Here is a 15,229-nt window from a genome sequence, read left to right as displayed (position 1 = left end):
GGACCCCCGATACAAAATGTGTCAAACAGCTACATATTAAGCATATAGCCTTCGATATTAAATGAAACCAACCATATTATCATACAGTAGTTATATTAGTAAGTGTCGCTTGTGAAATTTTGCAGCATGTAATTGGCTGTCGGTCTTCTTAGTTTTATTCAATGGATTGTATACAGTATAGCCCTGAGAGAGCGCAAAGAAAGATGTCAATAATCTTAGTTCATCGCAAAGTTCCGTTATAATCAATTAAGCTTTCTACTCTGCACAATGAATTTCTTACTTAGTACTGACTAAATTAAACACTCCTGACCATCTGACCATGTATGTGATTGGCTAAATTTCTCACCACTGCGTTCTGTGCAAACATAAATACACACTGGAGTGTATGCCAAATCTTTTTCGCCAATATTATTATAGTATGAACAGCAAAGTGTTGTCTTGCCTTTGTTTTAGGGTGCATTTAAAAAAAGAAAATTGTAACAAAAACTATTTGTCATCAAATATTAATTGGCAGGCCTCCTTCAGTACCATGTGGTGGACCCCCTTGTTAAATTATATTGAAAAATCAAGTTTTTAGTGTTGTTTATATGTCTGTGTGGTGTTCTTTTTATGCTGCAAGACAAACCATGTGCAAATTCATCAGTCAACACTATTTCTTAGTATTTTATCCTTAAAACGACATTTTATCCTTTTATCCTTTATCCTACTCTATCCTTTAACAACAGTCTCAAAAACCTGTTTTGAAATCGTCCCTTTTCTGTACGTTATGAAAACGTAACCAATCCTGTCAACGTCTCGGTATATTTTTCTGTTGAAATGAAAAATCTCATACATTTAGCAATAAAGAATGTGAGTAATTTATATAATAAACTATATGCCTTTCTCCACTGAAGTTCTAAGTTGGTCAAAGTGTTTCTAAGGATACTGATTTTTAGAAGGCAGCTGTCTGACTCTGAGATGGAGAACATGGCTTGTGTAACATTAGCAACACATTATTAGCCATTTGATAAAGTTAAGCCAAATGCTAATCATATTAATTACTGTTATGTGTCTGATGTAGAGAGCAATACATACAGTAAAATGCATTACCATTCTGACACATTGACTCGAAGACAAACCTATTAGCTCTTCCTCTGAATCAGTTTCTGGTTCAAACGTGTATGAATTGAACCAGTATTTCCACTTGCCATTGTGTAATATTTAATGTAAAGTTGACTGAGTGGATCAGGTATTCTGAGCTTGTGTGATTGAGTGGAGGCGAGGTTGAGTGTTCTAGCTATTTTAATGCCTGAAGAAATCATTTTCACAGATCAAACATGAGTTTTAAGGGATACAATTATAGACGACAAGGGTACTTTAAGAGAAATCTCTGTTTTGCTGAACTGTTTTGGAAAAAAAAAAAACTCTCCTGTTTGCTTTGTGAAATAATAAAAATGGAATCCTGGAGATTTTTAAATGGAGGCCCAAGAGAGGTGAAGATCAGGGACAGGGATCATGAGAGGTTACAAGCTCATCCATCTCTCTCTTTGTAGAATCCCAGTGCCCTCTGTGTGGTTGCCAAGGTATCTCCACGGCTGTGGGTCCTGGCAATGTGGCACTGGAACTCTGCCATTTAACGGAATTAAAAGGGGATTTAGGGAGATGCGTGTGTGTGTTTGGGTGGATTGGTGGCCAGCAGAACAGTGAGGTATGGAGGCGGGGCTTTGCGGTTGCCACACAGTGCACCAGAGTGTTACGTAACATGTTTACTAACACACTAGCCAGGAGGCGATTACTTCCCATAATTCATCCTGACCTGGTCTGATTGATAGCAGCTTTCAATTGGTTCCCGGGCATCTGATTGTTGCTAAGTTAATGAAACGGTCCTATCCGCCCAGCTCCAGAGGACACAGCCTTTTCAGAGCTGTTGATCTTGTGCATGTTATTAGGAGCTGTATTGGGCTGAGCTTATTTGGATAATCAGAAAGGCCCTCTACTCTCTCTCCCGCTCTCGCTCTCTCATTAGTTCACTCTCTCTCTTTGTCCCTCTCTTCGTAATTGTTGGCTGTGTTGTGCTGTTCTCTGCAGTGCATTATATAAATGCATAAACCCTCTGGTGCAATGGTTGCACAGTGCCAGCTAGTGTATGACAGTAGGTCGGGGCATCGACCGGCACGTTGCTTGGGGGGCTGGACTGCGCTGTTGTCATGGCAGCCTGTGACTCACAATTGTACCCCGTGCTACTCAGATCACATAACTCCAAGTGTGAATAACTCCGCATTGCCACCACCTGAGAATGAGTGTTCACACCGGTTTTATGGAAATCAAGACACATCAAGAATTAAAATGAACAGTTAATTGATTAGCATTTAAGGGGTGATGAACTGAGAAATCATATTTTCCTTGAGCTTTTGACATCTAAGAGGTCATCATATTATAAGAATATCCTGTAAGTTTCAGATCTGAAAACAACCTTGTTAGTCCAATTAAAGCTTTTATTGACACCAGGATCAGCAAACGACTCGTTTTTTAAAGTGGGGAACTATGACGTCAAAGAGGATAAAACACCAGCCCCGCAGAAGAAGATCAAAGCCTACTTCAACACGGCCGGTTTAGCCCCGCCCACCAATTCGCGCATTACACGCATAGCTAAATAACATAGATGCATAACTCGTGATGACAAACCGGATCGAGCTACCGAGCAATACAAAATATTGTGCAGTGCCTGGTTGTGAAAGAAGACAGTCGCTGCATACGCATGGATAAATTTTATTTTTAATGATGTTCCAGCTGATGAGGGTAAAACATTGTCCTGTTTTCAAAACATTTTCACCCATGTGTACCGACTGGTGAGTCGAAACTCATTATAATGCAAAAATGTTATCCACTCAGAGCAGTGGGCATTTACTTCCAATTCTTCAGTGCGAGACGCCCATAAAAACCTAGTGTTTTTGAGTTCAAAACTAGGGTCGAAAATAGTGTGATGAATATTTATTCGTTTTAATGTTTTTTGAATGCAAAATCCAAGCGAACGTCATAAGTTGACTTCAGACAACAATATAATACAATTTAAAAAGCCAGTTCATGACCCCTTTAATACAATAAGATGCAAGATAGCCAACTTTATATTTATAAGTCATATCTATATTTTCAACACACATTATTATTTTAGAGTAATGCACTATGGCAAATTAAACTTGCTAAATAGCTTAGCTTAGGGGGGGGGGGGGGGGGTTAGTTGTCACAACAAATGAGAAAAGTTGTCATGGTGCCACTACTACAGTGTAAATAATTATCTATTGTGAAGAGTCATTTCATTACCATTGTATAAATAAATAGTTTAAATAATGAAAAAAAAGCATCATGCACATGGTATTTGGAGTTTGCCACATATTTTTTTAAAGGTACACGGTGTAATTTTTGGCCCTCTAGTGCATGCATTTTCAAACTGTATGCATTTTGCAAAAGAACATTTTTTTTTGGTTGTACTTCGGCTCTGCATGATGAGTATGATGAATATGGTTATCCTACTGCTCATAAAACATTTACTTCTAGGCTTAAAAAATACATAACTGGTTTAGATGGAATGGATCTCAAACTTACTAGCTGAAGATGTTACTGTAGCTAAACCCATTAATAGACATGGTAGGCTACTTCCTTGAAAATAAATTCCAGAACAACAGCTCTACATACAGACAGCTCTCTATTAATGAAATGACTCTTCACAATGGATGATACTGTAGTAGAACCATGACAACTTCTCTCATTTGTTGTGACAACTAACCAATCCCACACACGTCAAAGTAGCTGGAGCTACACTTAAAATAGGCTTACCATATGAATCAGGGTACAAAAAAAAAAGAAAAAAAAAACCTTTTGGAAGAAGGATTGATCAAGATTGACTCATTATTTAAATGTTGTTTTCTATTTTAATTGATTTAAGCTATTTAGCATGTTTAATTTGCCATTAATGCATTACTCTAAAATAATAATGTGAGTTGAAAATATAGATACGACTCTTTTTTTCATTACTTTTTGGATCATAAATATGTGCCAATATAATTGTAAAAATTAACTTTAAATAACTTATAACTTATATCAAATATTGATATTTTTCTCTTTTTAAATGTATTACAGTACAGCTGTAAAAAATTATGATGACATCATCAATATGGAAGTTATTTTAAATTCATTTGTTTCTAAATATTATTTTAAATATTTTAAAATATGAAATATATGACCAAAAAGTAATGTCCAATATTTTACTGTAAACTGATATTTTACTGAAGAGTAATATCTATATTGTCTATATACATTATTACTGCAATAATTGAAATATATTAACAGAAAATTAAACTAATTAAATTTAGAAAGAACATGTATTGCATTACAGTAAAAATAAGAGCGCTAAAAATAGTTAAAGTCTTGCTAAACATAAAAGAACACTTTATCAATCACTAAATATTTTGATATATTACTTTTTGATTACATAAAGGACACCGTTGAGATACTCTGAGCAAGAACATTATGGTCAGGTGGGATAATGCAGGGAGACAGATTTACCTGCTGTTAGACCCCCAATAAATAGCTTGACAGCCACGTTTTCTGTCCTGTGTTGACATTATTTCCTTGTGTTGTGTGTGTTTGCAGCAAACTATCACTGATTTGATATTGTTGAGCCTAATTTATTTTATGACCTGTAATTGAATCGATCAGTAGGTGATCATGAACATCCCTGACCTTGATTAAACAGAACGGGAACCTCACGTACAGTAACACCTGCCTCAGGTCTGTCACACACTGTCCTTCCACATCAGAACATCCCTCTCCATGCCTCCGCCTCAGGAGAACAGGACAAACTGCAGGGCTGGACAGAGTGTGTATTGTGGGTGTGTGTTTATGTACTAGTGGGAATAGGACATGCCACCAACCTAGCAGGAGAGCTCTGTGATGCAAACTGTGTCTCTGCAGTGCTGCTGTCTTTCCTCTACCATTTCCCTCCCTCTTTATCTTCCTCTCTCACTTGCTTTCTGCTGGTTGGAAAGGAGAGAGGATGAGGGTATGCAACATATGATGGTCCAAATTTGTGAGAGTGGTTGATATATTTGCATGGCAATCGGTGTGCAGGAACAATATCATATGAGAGCTTTACTGTGTGTACTGTACATATTATATGAGAGGGGTAAAAAGACATAAAGTGATGTGAAAATAGGTAGTTGACATATAACCTCTCCGTAAAAGATTTTAGGCTCAAATTCTCAATAAAATATAAAGAAAATTACAATTATAATAATTTTAGAATTATGCACTTGTTTTTACTGTATTTTTGATCAACTAAATGCATCCTTGGTCTACATAAGAGACTTCTTTCAAAAACATTTAAAAATAAATGTGTATTTGTATCTGATTATAGACAATTCTTTTTATTTTATGATCTTATATTTTGGACTGCATCCATCAAGTCACAAAAATAGAAGAAAATATTCAAATTGGAATAAATATTTTACAAATAAAAATGTTATTTTCTTGAATTATCCAAAATATTGTCAATCAATGGAGAGATAGATATAAACAGAGGGGGGTTCATATCTGAGACATAGAATCCAAAAAGTAATGTATCGTATTAATGTTCTTTTGTATAAAGTGTCAGGAAAGTAGAACCATTTTTAAAAAATCTGTTAAAGTTTAAAAATTTTTCAAATTGGTTTTCAAATAGGTTTCCGACTCCTACTCCCCCTTCTTTTCTATGCAGATTAAAATCAGAAAGAGTTTTTCTTATATATTTTAATAAAAGGAACGTTTTTGAGTGTGAATTATTATTTCTGTTTTTCAGACCAGCTGGGCTATGAGAGAACACATTGCAGAGGCTCAGAAGTGAAGATCAGTCAGCGGACAGAAAGTGGACACAGCTTCGTGAGGACAGTGTCTCGGACCACAGACATAGACACAAACACTTACCCTAACAAACACTGCAACAGTCACACAGCTGGTTTTAACCAGGCCAGTATTTGCGTTTGACCCCACTTTACCATCTCAGGTGCAGGAAGGCGTTTAGACAGACAGACATTAGTGAGATTCATCCCACCCCCCCATCACTATTATATTCACACCTGTTGGCAGATTCCTTCATTATAAAATTTGTTTTGTACTCGCTGACCAAACACCCATCTCTGACCCACATATTCCTCTCTCATGGGAGTAACATAGAAAACAGCCCAGCAAAGGCACTCTCTGCTCACTTTCTCTCACTCACTCACACACACACACACACACAGACTCATCTGCACCGTATTCAGGATGCCCTCCTCCTCCAGCGTGATTAGCTGGGGAAGGATGTGGCTCTTGTGGTGATTGGAGGGGGGAGTGAAGCGGAGCTGGACCCATGTCGTGGAAGCGGAACTACTTTGCGTCAGGCAGCAGTGGGCTGCAGGGGATGTTTACCCCACGCACCATGACCTCCATCGCACCCAGCAAAGGCCTGAGCAATGAGCCGGGTCAGAACAGCTGCTTCCTAAACAGTGCGCTACAGGTAGGATGGAAATTTGCCTTATGACTGTTGCATTAATTGGTTATACTTCACAGATGCTGTTCACACAGGGTCCACATTTTACATGCCAAGTGACAAATGCAAGTAAAAAATTGTCTTTGAAGAAACTGTTGGCTTTTGGTTTTCTATTAGGAAAACCTGGTAATATCAGTGATTTCCTGGTCTTAAAAAAGTTATGGAAACAAATAATATATATATATATATATATATATATATATATATATTTATAAACATGGAAAAAGCATACACATTTCTATTGTGAATATACATGTCAAAATCAAAATGTCAAAAATATATATTTTATTGGCTATATTGACATCTGTAAATATTTATTGAAAATGTGTCAATTAAAAAAAAATATTGCTGTACAATCAGCAATATTGTGAAATAATATTACAACTCAAAATAAAATATTATTTATATATTTTAGATTAATTGATGAATCATTTTATATTTCAATATATTTGTAAAATGTAATTTATTCCTGTGATTGGAAAGCTAAACTTTCAGCATCATTACTCCAGTCTTCAGAAATCATTCTAATATGCTGATTTGGTGCTTAAGAAAAATGTGTTATTATCAATGTTGAAAGCTGTTTCATATTTTTGTTGGAACCGTGATATATTGTTGTCAGGATTCTGTGAATAGAAAGTTCAGAATAGCAAAATTTGTATATTGTCGTTTGTATACGACGATGCATGTGACATAAAGGCGTTTGTTCTGTTTGTCTCAAAATTCAACGAAAACTGTACCTTTGTCAAAAGGACACTAAATACACTACATATTCCAATTTCTCAATTAACTCACTTTATGGCAGTTATTATGGAAAAAATAGTTAGCAAAAAGTTTCTTCTGGGGCTTGTGTGAACAGCGCTGAACAAAACGTGATTGCTCAAAGCAGTATTTAGTGTGCTGGGAGTTCATTCAGAGTATTCTGGATTTTTTCTCTTGTTTTTCTCTCTCCCATTTTATCCTTTTAATGCTACTGTATCTGATGTCACTGTTATGCCAGTTCATGCCGGTCCCAGTTTAGCAGAGCTTTATCTGGGTCTTCCTTGTAGGCTGTCCTCACTTACACCAATATGTCTGGCCAAACAGTCTGTCTGCTCATAAATTAAACATCCCTCTATGTTACCTACACTAACATAGCCTTGAAAAATGTCTCTGAAAGCCTTTTGGATATAGAGACGCACCGATTGATGGGCTGGTGACTGGAATCGGCTGATTTTCACGTGATCGGCCATGACCTGCGACCGGGTTTTGGGTTTCTACAGCCTTACAGTTTTTGGGTTCTACCAATTCGTGTGCAATACAATTGGGAGTCTGCACAGGGTGTTTATTTTGAAATTGATAGTGGTTTTTTTTTTACTTTTATTTTTTGTATTTACGGTGCGGCTTGGACGCGGCATCTGTTGAAAATAGATTTGGCGGTGGGGCCTATCTTTAGCGAAGCGGTGCGGAGAGTCACTTCTGGGACGCTTCTGAAATGCGCAGCGTCGCGGCTGGTGTATACACAAGCATTGACTAGAGAGCCCGAAATGCACACAATTTGCATGTCTAGTGTGTTTTAACAAGAACTGGAGTAGGCTATGTCAGGAAAGAAAATGAAGACTAGAAGATTTAGAAAATGTACCCATTTAAACTTGTTTTCATTATTCAGTTTCCCAATCATTTCCCTGCACTTGCTGGCTGGACATGTGGCAGGTGAGAGAAGAAACTACTATCTGATGACAAAGCAGAAATGCTTCTGTTTGCAAAGAAAAACTTGCCATTGATGTACGGTTGATTGCAATAGACCTGCCTGTGTGTTTTGTGAAATAGGCTTTATTTATTTTATTTGTTATTTATATATTATTTTATTGCCATTACCTGTTTTCAGACAGAAGCTTAATTTGCTAAATCCTTTTTTTTTGGATATTGGAAGAAATGGTTCTTCCATAACACTGCACTTTAGATTTTGAATTTCGCGGAATCTAAATTTCCCTGCTAAAATCGGTTTTGGGCAGGTCAAACTTAGTGAAAAATTGGAAATCGGAATCGGCCTAGAAAATTGTAATCGGTGCATCTCCATACATTTATAATAGTTTTATAATAGACTAGTCAGTAGACCTTTTTGTTTTTGTTACAAAGTACGTAGAAGTCGGTAATTTTTATCATAGTACTCTTCAACTGTGAGTGATGGAATCTAAAACAAAAATCCAGAAAATCACATTGTATGATTTTTAAGTAATTAATAAATGCATTATATTGACATAGGGTAAGTATTTGATTATTTACCAACCAGTAAGAATTAGGGCTCACAGAACTGTTAGTCCTGTTCTCCACTCATTACCTGTATTAACTGCACCAGTTTGAACCCGTTACCTGTATAAAAGGCACCAGTCTACAAACTCAATCAAACACACTCCAATCTCTCCACAATGGCCAAGACCAGAGAGCTGCGTAAGGACATCAGGGATAAAATTGTAGAACTGCACAAAGCTGGGATGGGCTACAGGACAGTAGGCAAGCAGCTTGGTTAGAAGGCAACAACAGTTGGCGCAATCATTAGAAAATGGTAGAAGTTCAAGATGACGGTCAATGACCCGAAGAGAGCTGGGACCACCGTCTCAAAGAAAACCATTAGTAACACACTACGCCGTCATGGATTAAAATCCTGCCTTGCACGCAAGGTCCCCCTGCTCAAGCCAGTGCATATCTAGGCCCATCTGAAGTTTTCCAATGACCATCTGAATGATCCAGAGGAGGAATGGGAGAAGGTCATGTGGTCTGATGAGACAAATATAGAGCTTTTTAGTCTAAACTCCACTCGCCGTGTTTGGAGGAAGAAGAAGGATAAGTACAACCCCAAGTACACCATCCCAACTGGGAAGCTTGGGGGTGGAAACATAATTTTTGGGGATGCTTTTCTGCAAAGTGGACAGGACTATTGCACCGTATTGAGGGAACGATGGATGGGGCCATATATAGAGATCTTGGCCAACAACCTCCTTCCATCAGTAAGAGCACTGAAGATGGGTCGTGGCCTGGGTCTTCCAGCATGACAATGACCCGAAACACACAGCCAGGGAAACTAATGAGTGGCTTCGTAAGAAATGTAGTTCCGCCATTTTGAAAAAATATATTAGCAAAGAGGTACAAAAAGTACTAGGCCAAGACATTTCCACAACGCTTTTTCGTTCAGAGCCAGTGTGACGTAACTGAAAGCAGCAGAAACGGAGGGGCAGAGCGGTGAGAGGCGCTTATCACTGGATCTTGTGAGCGAGACGATCAGAGTAAACGCTCTAGTGAGCTTGCACTGAACTGCCGTTTGGACTGTTTGAGCCGAGCGGATAAATGGTCCGTGTGGCGCGCGGTTCAAATGAGTTTCGTTCCACTTTTTTCCAGAATAAATATTATCGAACATTTATCGAACTCTTGATATCGTTTTATCGAGTAAAAATTATATAGCGATAATTATCGTTATCATTTTATCGCCCAGCCCTATTGCAAATCCTCGTCACCAGAAAAGTCCAAAATAGATCGTAAAAGGAAACGTGACCGGAGATTACAAAACACACGAGTTAATGTCGGGATAGCTTTTTCCAGGTGGATAGAGCTTATGCAGGAGAAAGATTTCAAAAGAGATGCTGAAGTCCTGCTTTCTTCTCGACAGGTAAGTCAATGCTACAGTCTTAATTACAAGCTTTTTTTTTCATTGTTTGGTTGTGTAATTTATTTTATAGACAGATGAACATTTATAGTTAAAAGTTGATGATGATATCTAACTAGGCACGTACTTCAGAAACTATAATGAATAAAGAATGCATAAGTACTTATTACAATTATAGTTCAAGTTTTTCACAATCAGTGAAAATTTATTCTGTAACATTCGTTTGTTCGTTGTGTCAAGTTGCAGTTTGACAAATAACAAACCTGTTCACCTGGAACACTCGACGAACTCCTATTAGAAGACATCCTGTCATAGCTTTTTGGGACATAATGGCTATCATAGATGCAACGCGCATTTGAAAAAGCAAGGCTTTGAATGCAAAATACATTTTCACCTCTAGATGGGAGAAATTCCTACACATTGTCCCTTTAATATTGCAGTAATATACCATATGAGAGGGTTCCCTGTACAGTTAGTATTAGTTTGGAGAGTTTGTTCCTTAAGAAACACTAAAATGTAAGCCTGTCTTAAATATTTACAAATGAATCAATATTTAATCAATTCTTTAGTGTATACTGTGGTATTTTCTGACACAATTATCAGCTTAAGCATTCAACGGTATAAGAAAATTAGATAGATAGATCAGACCATTCCAGAATCATCCCTCTCTTGTGCTGTGCATGCCCAAACAGAGGAAGTGAGAACTTGGGATGAGGAAAAAGTTATCAAATCATATACAAATTTTATCCTCCCTACTTTAGAGGAATCCTTGATAATCACTTTATAGCCGCTGTAAGTAACAGTACTGGACAGGGATGAGTTAGCAGAAGTACGCTCCAGGGTTTTTTCATGTTTCTTTTTTTGTTCAGTCGCAACATACTTAAAAGAGCTAAATCAAATCACGGATCCAATGAAGGCAAACTAACTTCTTATCAGCCGTTAGACAGGAATTCTGTTAGCGACTCCCCTCTAGATTAGCTCATCGTGTGTGAGAGACTGTAGCACCGCAGCTGATTCTCTAAAGGATTTAGCATTTTGCGTCCTGAGTGCGCTGTTGTAAATGGGGCGCTTCTTTCAACCCTCTAGGGTGCTTCATTCAAAAGCCAAGTCCAGCACTACAGATCTGTCTGAGCTTTTCCAAAATGGGCTCAGCAATGATGTGCTCATTTTCAGCTGGATCAGGCCAGCCAGGTGCGTGGGAGCGAAAGGTCCGGCCTTCATCTCGCCATAGAGACTTATTAATAGGTAATGAAAAATAAAAATGGGCTATTATACTAATCCTGTGATCGCAACACAATGCAGGATAGACGATTGGCTAAATGAGTTCTGTGTCAGTGGCATCTGACAAGGGAGCAATTTGCACTTTTCTCACTTAATATACAACAGTATTATTGATCTGACTGTACTGACGATACAGTATGACAACTGAACGATGAGAACATAATTTTTCTTTTGCAGAACTGATTTATAGATTAAATGAACTAATTCAATAATTGCTGATCTTGACAACAGAACTGAATCAACACTGAACTGACTTCAGTTGAACAACATGCATAATTGTCACTGTAAAGCCACTTTGTATAAAGCACTTGACTTCACTGTTTCCTTGAGAATTAAAGGGCGAGTTTGGACAAAAATTAAAAACGTTATTTTTGTGTTATTTACTCGCTATTCCTTTAAGTCTACCGTCCTGGAAGGCAGGTCGCTCCATGACCTCAGAGGCTCAAATTAATATCAGTTTGGAAAGGGTCTTGCAGACTCCTCCAGAGATTAGGTGTTTAATTTAAGCCTGGAAGTTGAGTTCTAAATTCCCCCCCTTCATGCACATTCTCATCCCACTGCGACTTAAGTAACACGAAAGGCTCTTAATTTAGCTATATATATATATTTATATATGTACTTTTTGCTCTGAAATTTGGAAGTGGTTCAGTTGTGAGCTCAGGGCTTACTTTACTGTATCCTGAGACAACCTTGCTGAAATAATTAATACACATTTTAATCATGTATTTATTTGTGAAGTGTCTAATCATATCTCACTTTTTTTTCTATTCATGAAGAGTCTAATCATATCTTATTTTATAAAATGTGCAGAATTATGTAAACCACTGCAGGGTCATGCTGTGCCTTGCTTTCTAAAAGTACTTTTCTGTAAGGTTTGATACAGTCTGTCAGATAGATAATGTTTTATATTTTAATAAATTGTATTCTGCCATCTCAAGCTAAATTAATACATTTTAATTAATGTTTTAATATAATTATCCTTTCACAAATGTAACAGGGTTGACAGTAACATGACAGTTTTACCATATACTGTACACTACTGTTTGGGGGGGGGGGGGGGGGGGGTGGGGGGTGGGGGGGGGGGGTGGATAGTTGCAATTTCACTTTTATCATTTTAAATAGTGTGTAGTGTTGCTGTTGGTGCATGAACAGTATCTGCAAAGTTGCAGCACTGAAAGTTCAATGTAAGCTGAGGTATCGTTTTTAAAAAATCAGGAAGTTTAATGCCTACAAAAACGACTCGAATGGGACTACAGCCGGGTATAGGAAAATTACCATTCAGAAACGTTTTGTGAGAGCCGTGTGTGGTGAGGTTCTGCTTGGCTCTCTTCATCGCCGCTTTCTAGGTCTGATTCTGGCTCATAAAAGAGACTCATACTGCAGTATCGATATGTACATTTGACAGGAACACACATGCAACTTTTGCCCGTAAAGGTAATGGCTGTTAAGTATCCCGACAACGTGCTCTACTCAGTTTAGCCAATCACAACATACCGGCCTAAACTAACCAATCGGAGCCCATTGCCTGTTTCCGAGGGAGTGGTTTCATAGAATCAGGATGTAAACCGGTCGTTCAAATGAGAGAGGAGAAAGCTCAAATGGTCGCCTTGCTCTGTTCTGTGATGCGCGTTCGTGACTCTCCTGTTCGAACTTGTTCATCAAAATGAACGAATCTTTTCCCGAATCAATTCGTTCATTTCGTTCGTTGAATGAACCAAATGACACGAAAAAAGATTTGTTCATTTTGATTAATGAGTCTGGAATCTGGAATCATTCATCATTTAAAGATAAGTCTGGAATCATTTAAAGCCCTTTGAACAGTTTGCAGTTTGCACTGAAACTGTCTTTTGGACCTTGAACCGTTTGGTTACCAGTAAAGTGCATTATATGGAGAAAAATCCTGGAATGTTTTCATCAAAAACCTTAATTTCTTTTCGACTGAAGAAAGAATGACATGGATATTTTGGATGACATGGGGGTGAGTAAATTATCAGCAAACATTTTTTTTTTTAAAGTGAAATACTCCTTTAAGTGAATAAAAATTGACTTTTACATTGCTACAAAATGCTTTTCATTTGAACTTTGTATTATTCAAAGATTCTTAAAAAAATGTTTCACGGTTTCCACAAAAATATAAAGCAACTGTTTTCAAATTTGATAATAATAAGAAATGTTTCTTGCGCATTAAATCAACATATTATAATTCATTCTGAAGGATCATGTGACACTGACGACTGGAAAATCAAAAAGATGTTGTAAACGCATGTGAAGACAGCAGGACTGTTTTGGCATCAGCTATTTGTTGTTGAAATCATTTTGTTACTCATGTAAATGAGAAACATTAATGGCACCTGTTTGGTGGAATCACCCTTCATTGTAGCTAACAATAGAGAAATTCTCTCTATGCATGATTGTTTGAGTTTTGAATGGATAGATGGGCTCATAATGAAGCATATGTTTAGCCTATAAACAGCATCCAGTGTCACCTGTCCTGTTAGCATACCATGACTTTTTTTTCTTCCTTTTTATCTCTTTTTTCCTTATTCAGCTGCCATTAGTGCTGTTTTACATAGCGCTGTCTGTGTTGCTTGTCTGCCGGAGCACCTGTTCTGAGAGTGTTGTGATTTTTCTCATTAGGACGAGAGCTATAAGCCGTTGTCCACATTAAGCCTTATCAGAGCTCATTTGAATAAACAGCCCGTGTCCTTGACTGAAGCTGGGCCAGAACTGCTGCCGGTAATTATCCATGCCATGCCACCTTTGTCTCCCCTCTGGCCCGGGTCACGTGGCTTCCCTTCCTTCATTCATTTATTTCCTCTGCCAGCCAACTTGATCAAATCCAGATTTTATGGTGATTGCGGCACTTAAAAAGCCATTTTTCAGCTGTCTTCCCTCATACCAGCTGTGAATGCAATCATTACTGATAGAAATACCTTCAGATAAAAAAGAATAAATGGGGAAGAAAAATAGAAAGGAACTAATGGGGCATGCCAATGTTTCTTTTACTTATTTGCATAATCAAAATATCTATTTTATTACTGAAACTGCAGAACAGTCCTTCCTTCCTTACTTCGTTACTTCCTTCCTTCCTTACTTACTTATTGTTCCTCTTTTTTATTCATCTTTCTTTTTTCAATTCTTCTTACCTTCCATTTCCTGTCCTTTTTCTTCTTTTCTTTCCTCCTGTTATTATTTTCGCTTTTTCATATTTCAACCTTCTTCTTTAATTTCCATTCCCTCCAAGACCTTCCTTCCTTCCGTTCGTCCGTCCTTCCTTCCGTCCTTCCTTCCCTCCCTCCCTCCCTCCCTCCCTTCCTTCCCTCCCTCCCTCCCTCCCTCCCTTCCTTCCTTCCTTCCTTCCTTCCTTCCTTCCTTCCTTCCTTCCTTCCTTCCTTCCTTCCTTCCTTCCTTCCTTCCTTCCTTCCTTCCTTCCTTCCTTCTAATTGTTCCTCTTTTTTATTCATCTTTCTTTTTTTCCATTTTTTTAACCTTCCATTTCCTGTCCTTTTTCTTCTTTTCTTTCCTCCTGTTATTATTTTCGCTTTTTCATATTTCAACCTTCTTCTTTAATTTCCATTCCCTCCAAGACCTACCTACCTTCCTTCCTTCCTTCCTTCCTTCCGTCCGTCCGTCCGTCCGTCCGTCCGTCCGTCCTTTCTTCCGTCCTTCCGTCCTTCCTTCCTTCCCTCCCTCCCTCCCTCCCTCCCTCCCTCCCTCCCTCCCTCCTTCCCTCCTTCCCTCCCTCCCTTCCTTCCTTCTTTCCTTCCTTC

The 15,229-nt window shown here is 38.0% G+C and overlaps 1 protein-coding gene across 6 annotated transcripts in view; it reads left to right on the top strand.

Moving 5' to 3' along the window:
* Nucleotides 1–15,229, top strand: part of usp54b (ubiquitin specific peptidase 54b) — a 113,467-nt gene that overhangs the window by 33,415 nt on the left and 64,823 nt on the right. For all 6 annotated transcript variants that reach the window (XM_089122146.1, XM_039664807.2, XM_039664806.2 and 3 more), the window contains exon 2: nt 5,813–6,508. In XM_089122146.1, coding sequence (XP_088978272.1) covers nt 6,362–6,508 — 147 coding nt within the window. In that variant the 5' untranslated portion in view covers nt 5,813–6,361. The remainder of the gene's footprint in view (nt 1–5,812; nt 6,509–15,229) is intronic.

This window comes from Pimephales promelas, chromosome 17, assembly GCF_988280905.1.
Source record: "Pimephales promelas chromosome 17, fPimPro1.hap1.1, whole genome shotgun sequence".
Classification (NCBI taxonomy): domain Eukaryota; kingdom Metazoa; phylum Chordata; class Actinopteri; order Cypriniformes; family Leuciscidae; genus Pimephales; species Pimephales promelas.
Note: the sequence above shows the minus strand (reverse complement) of the source record. Positions and strands in the feature narration are given on the sequence as shown.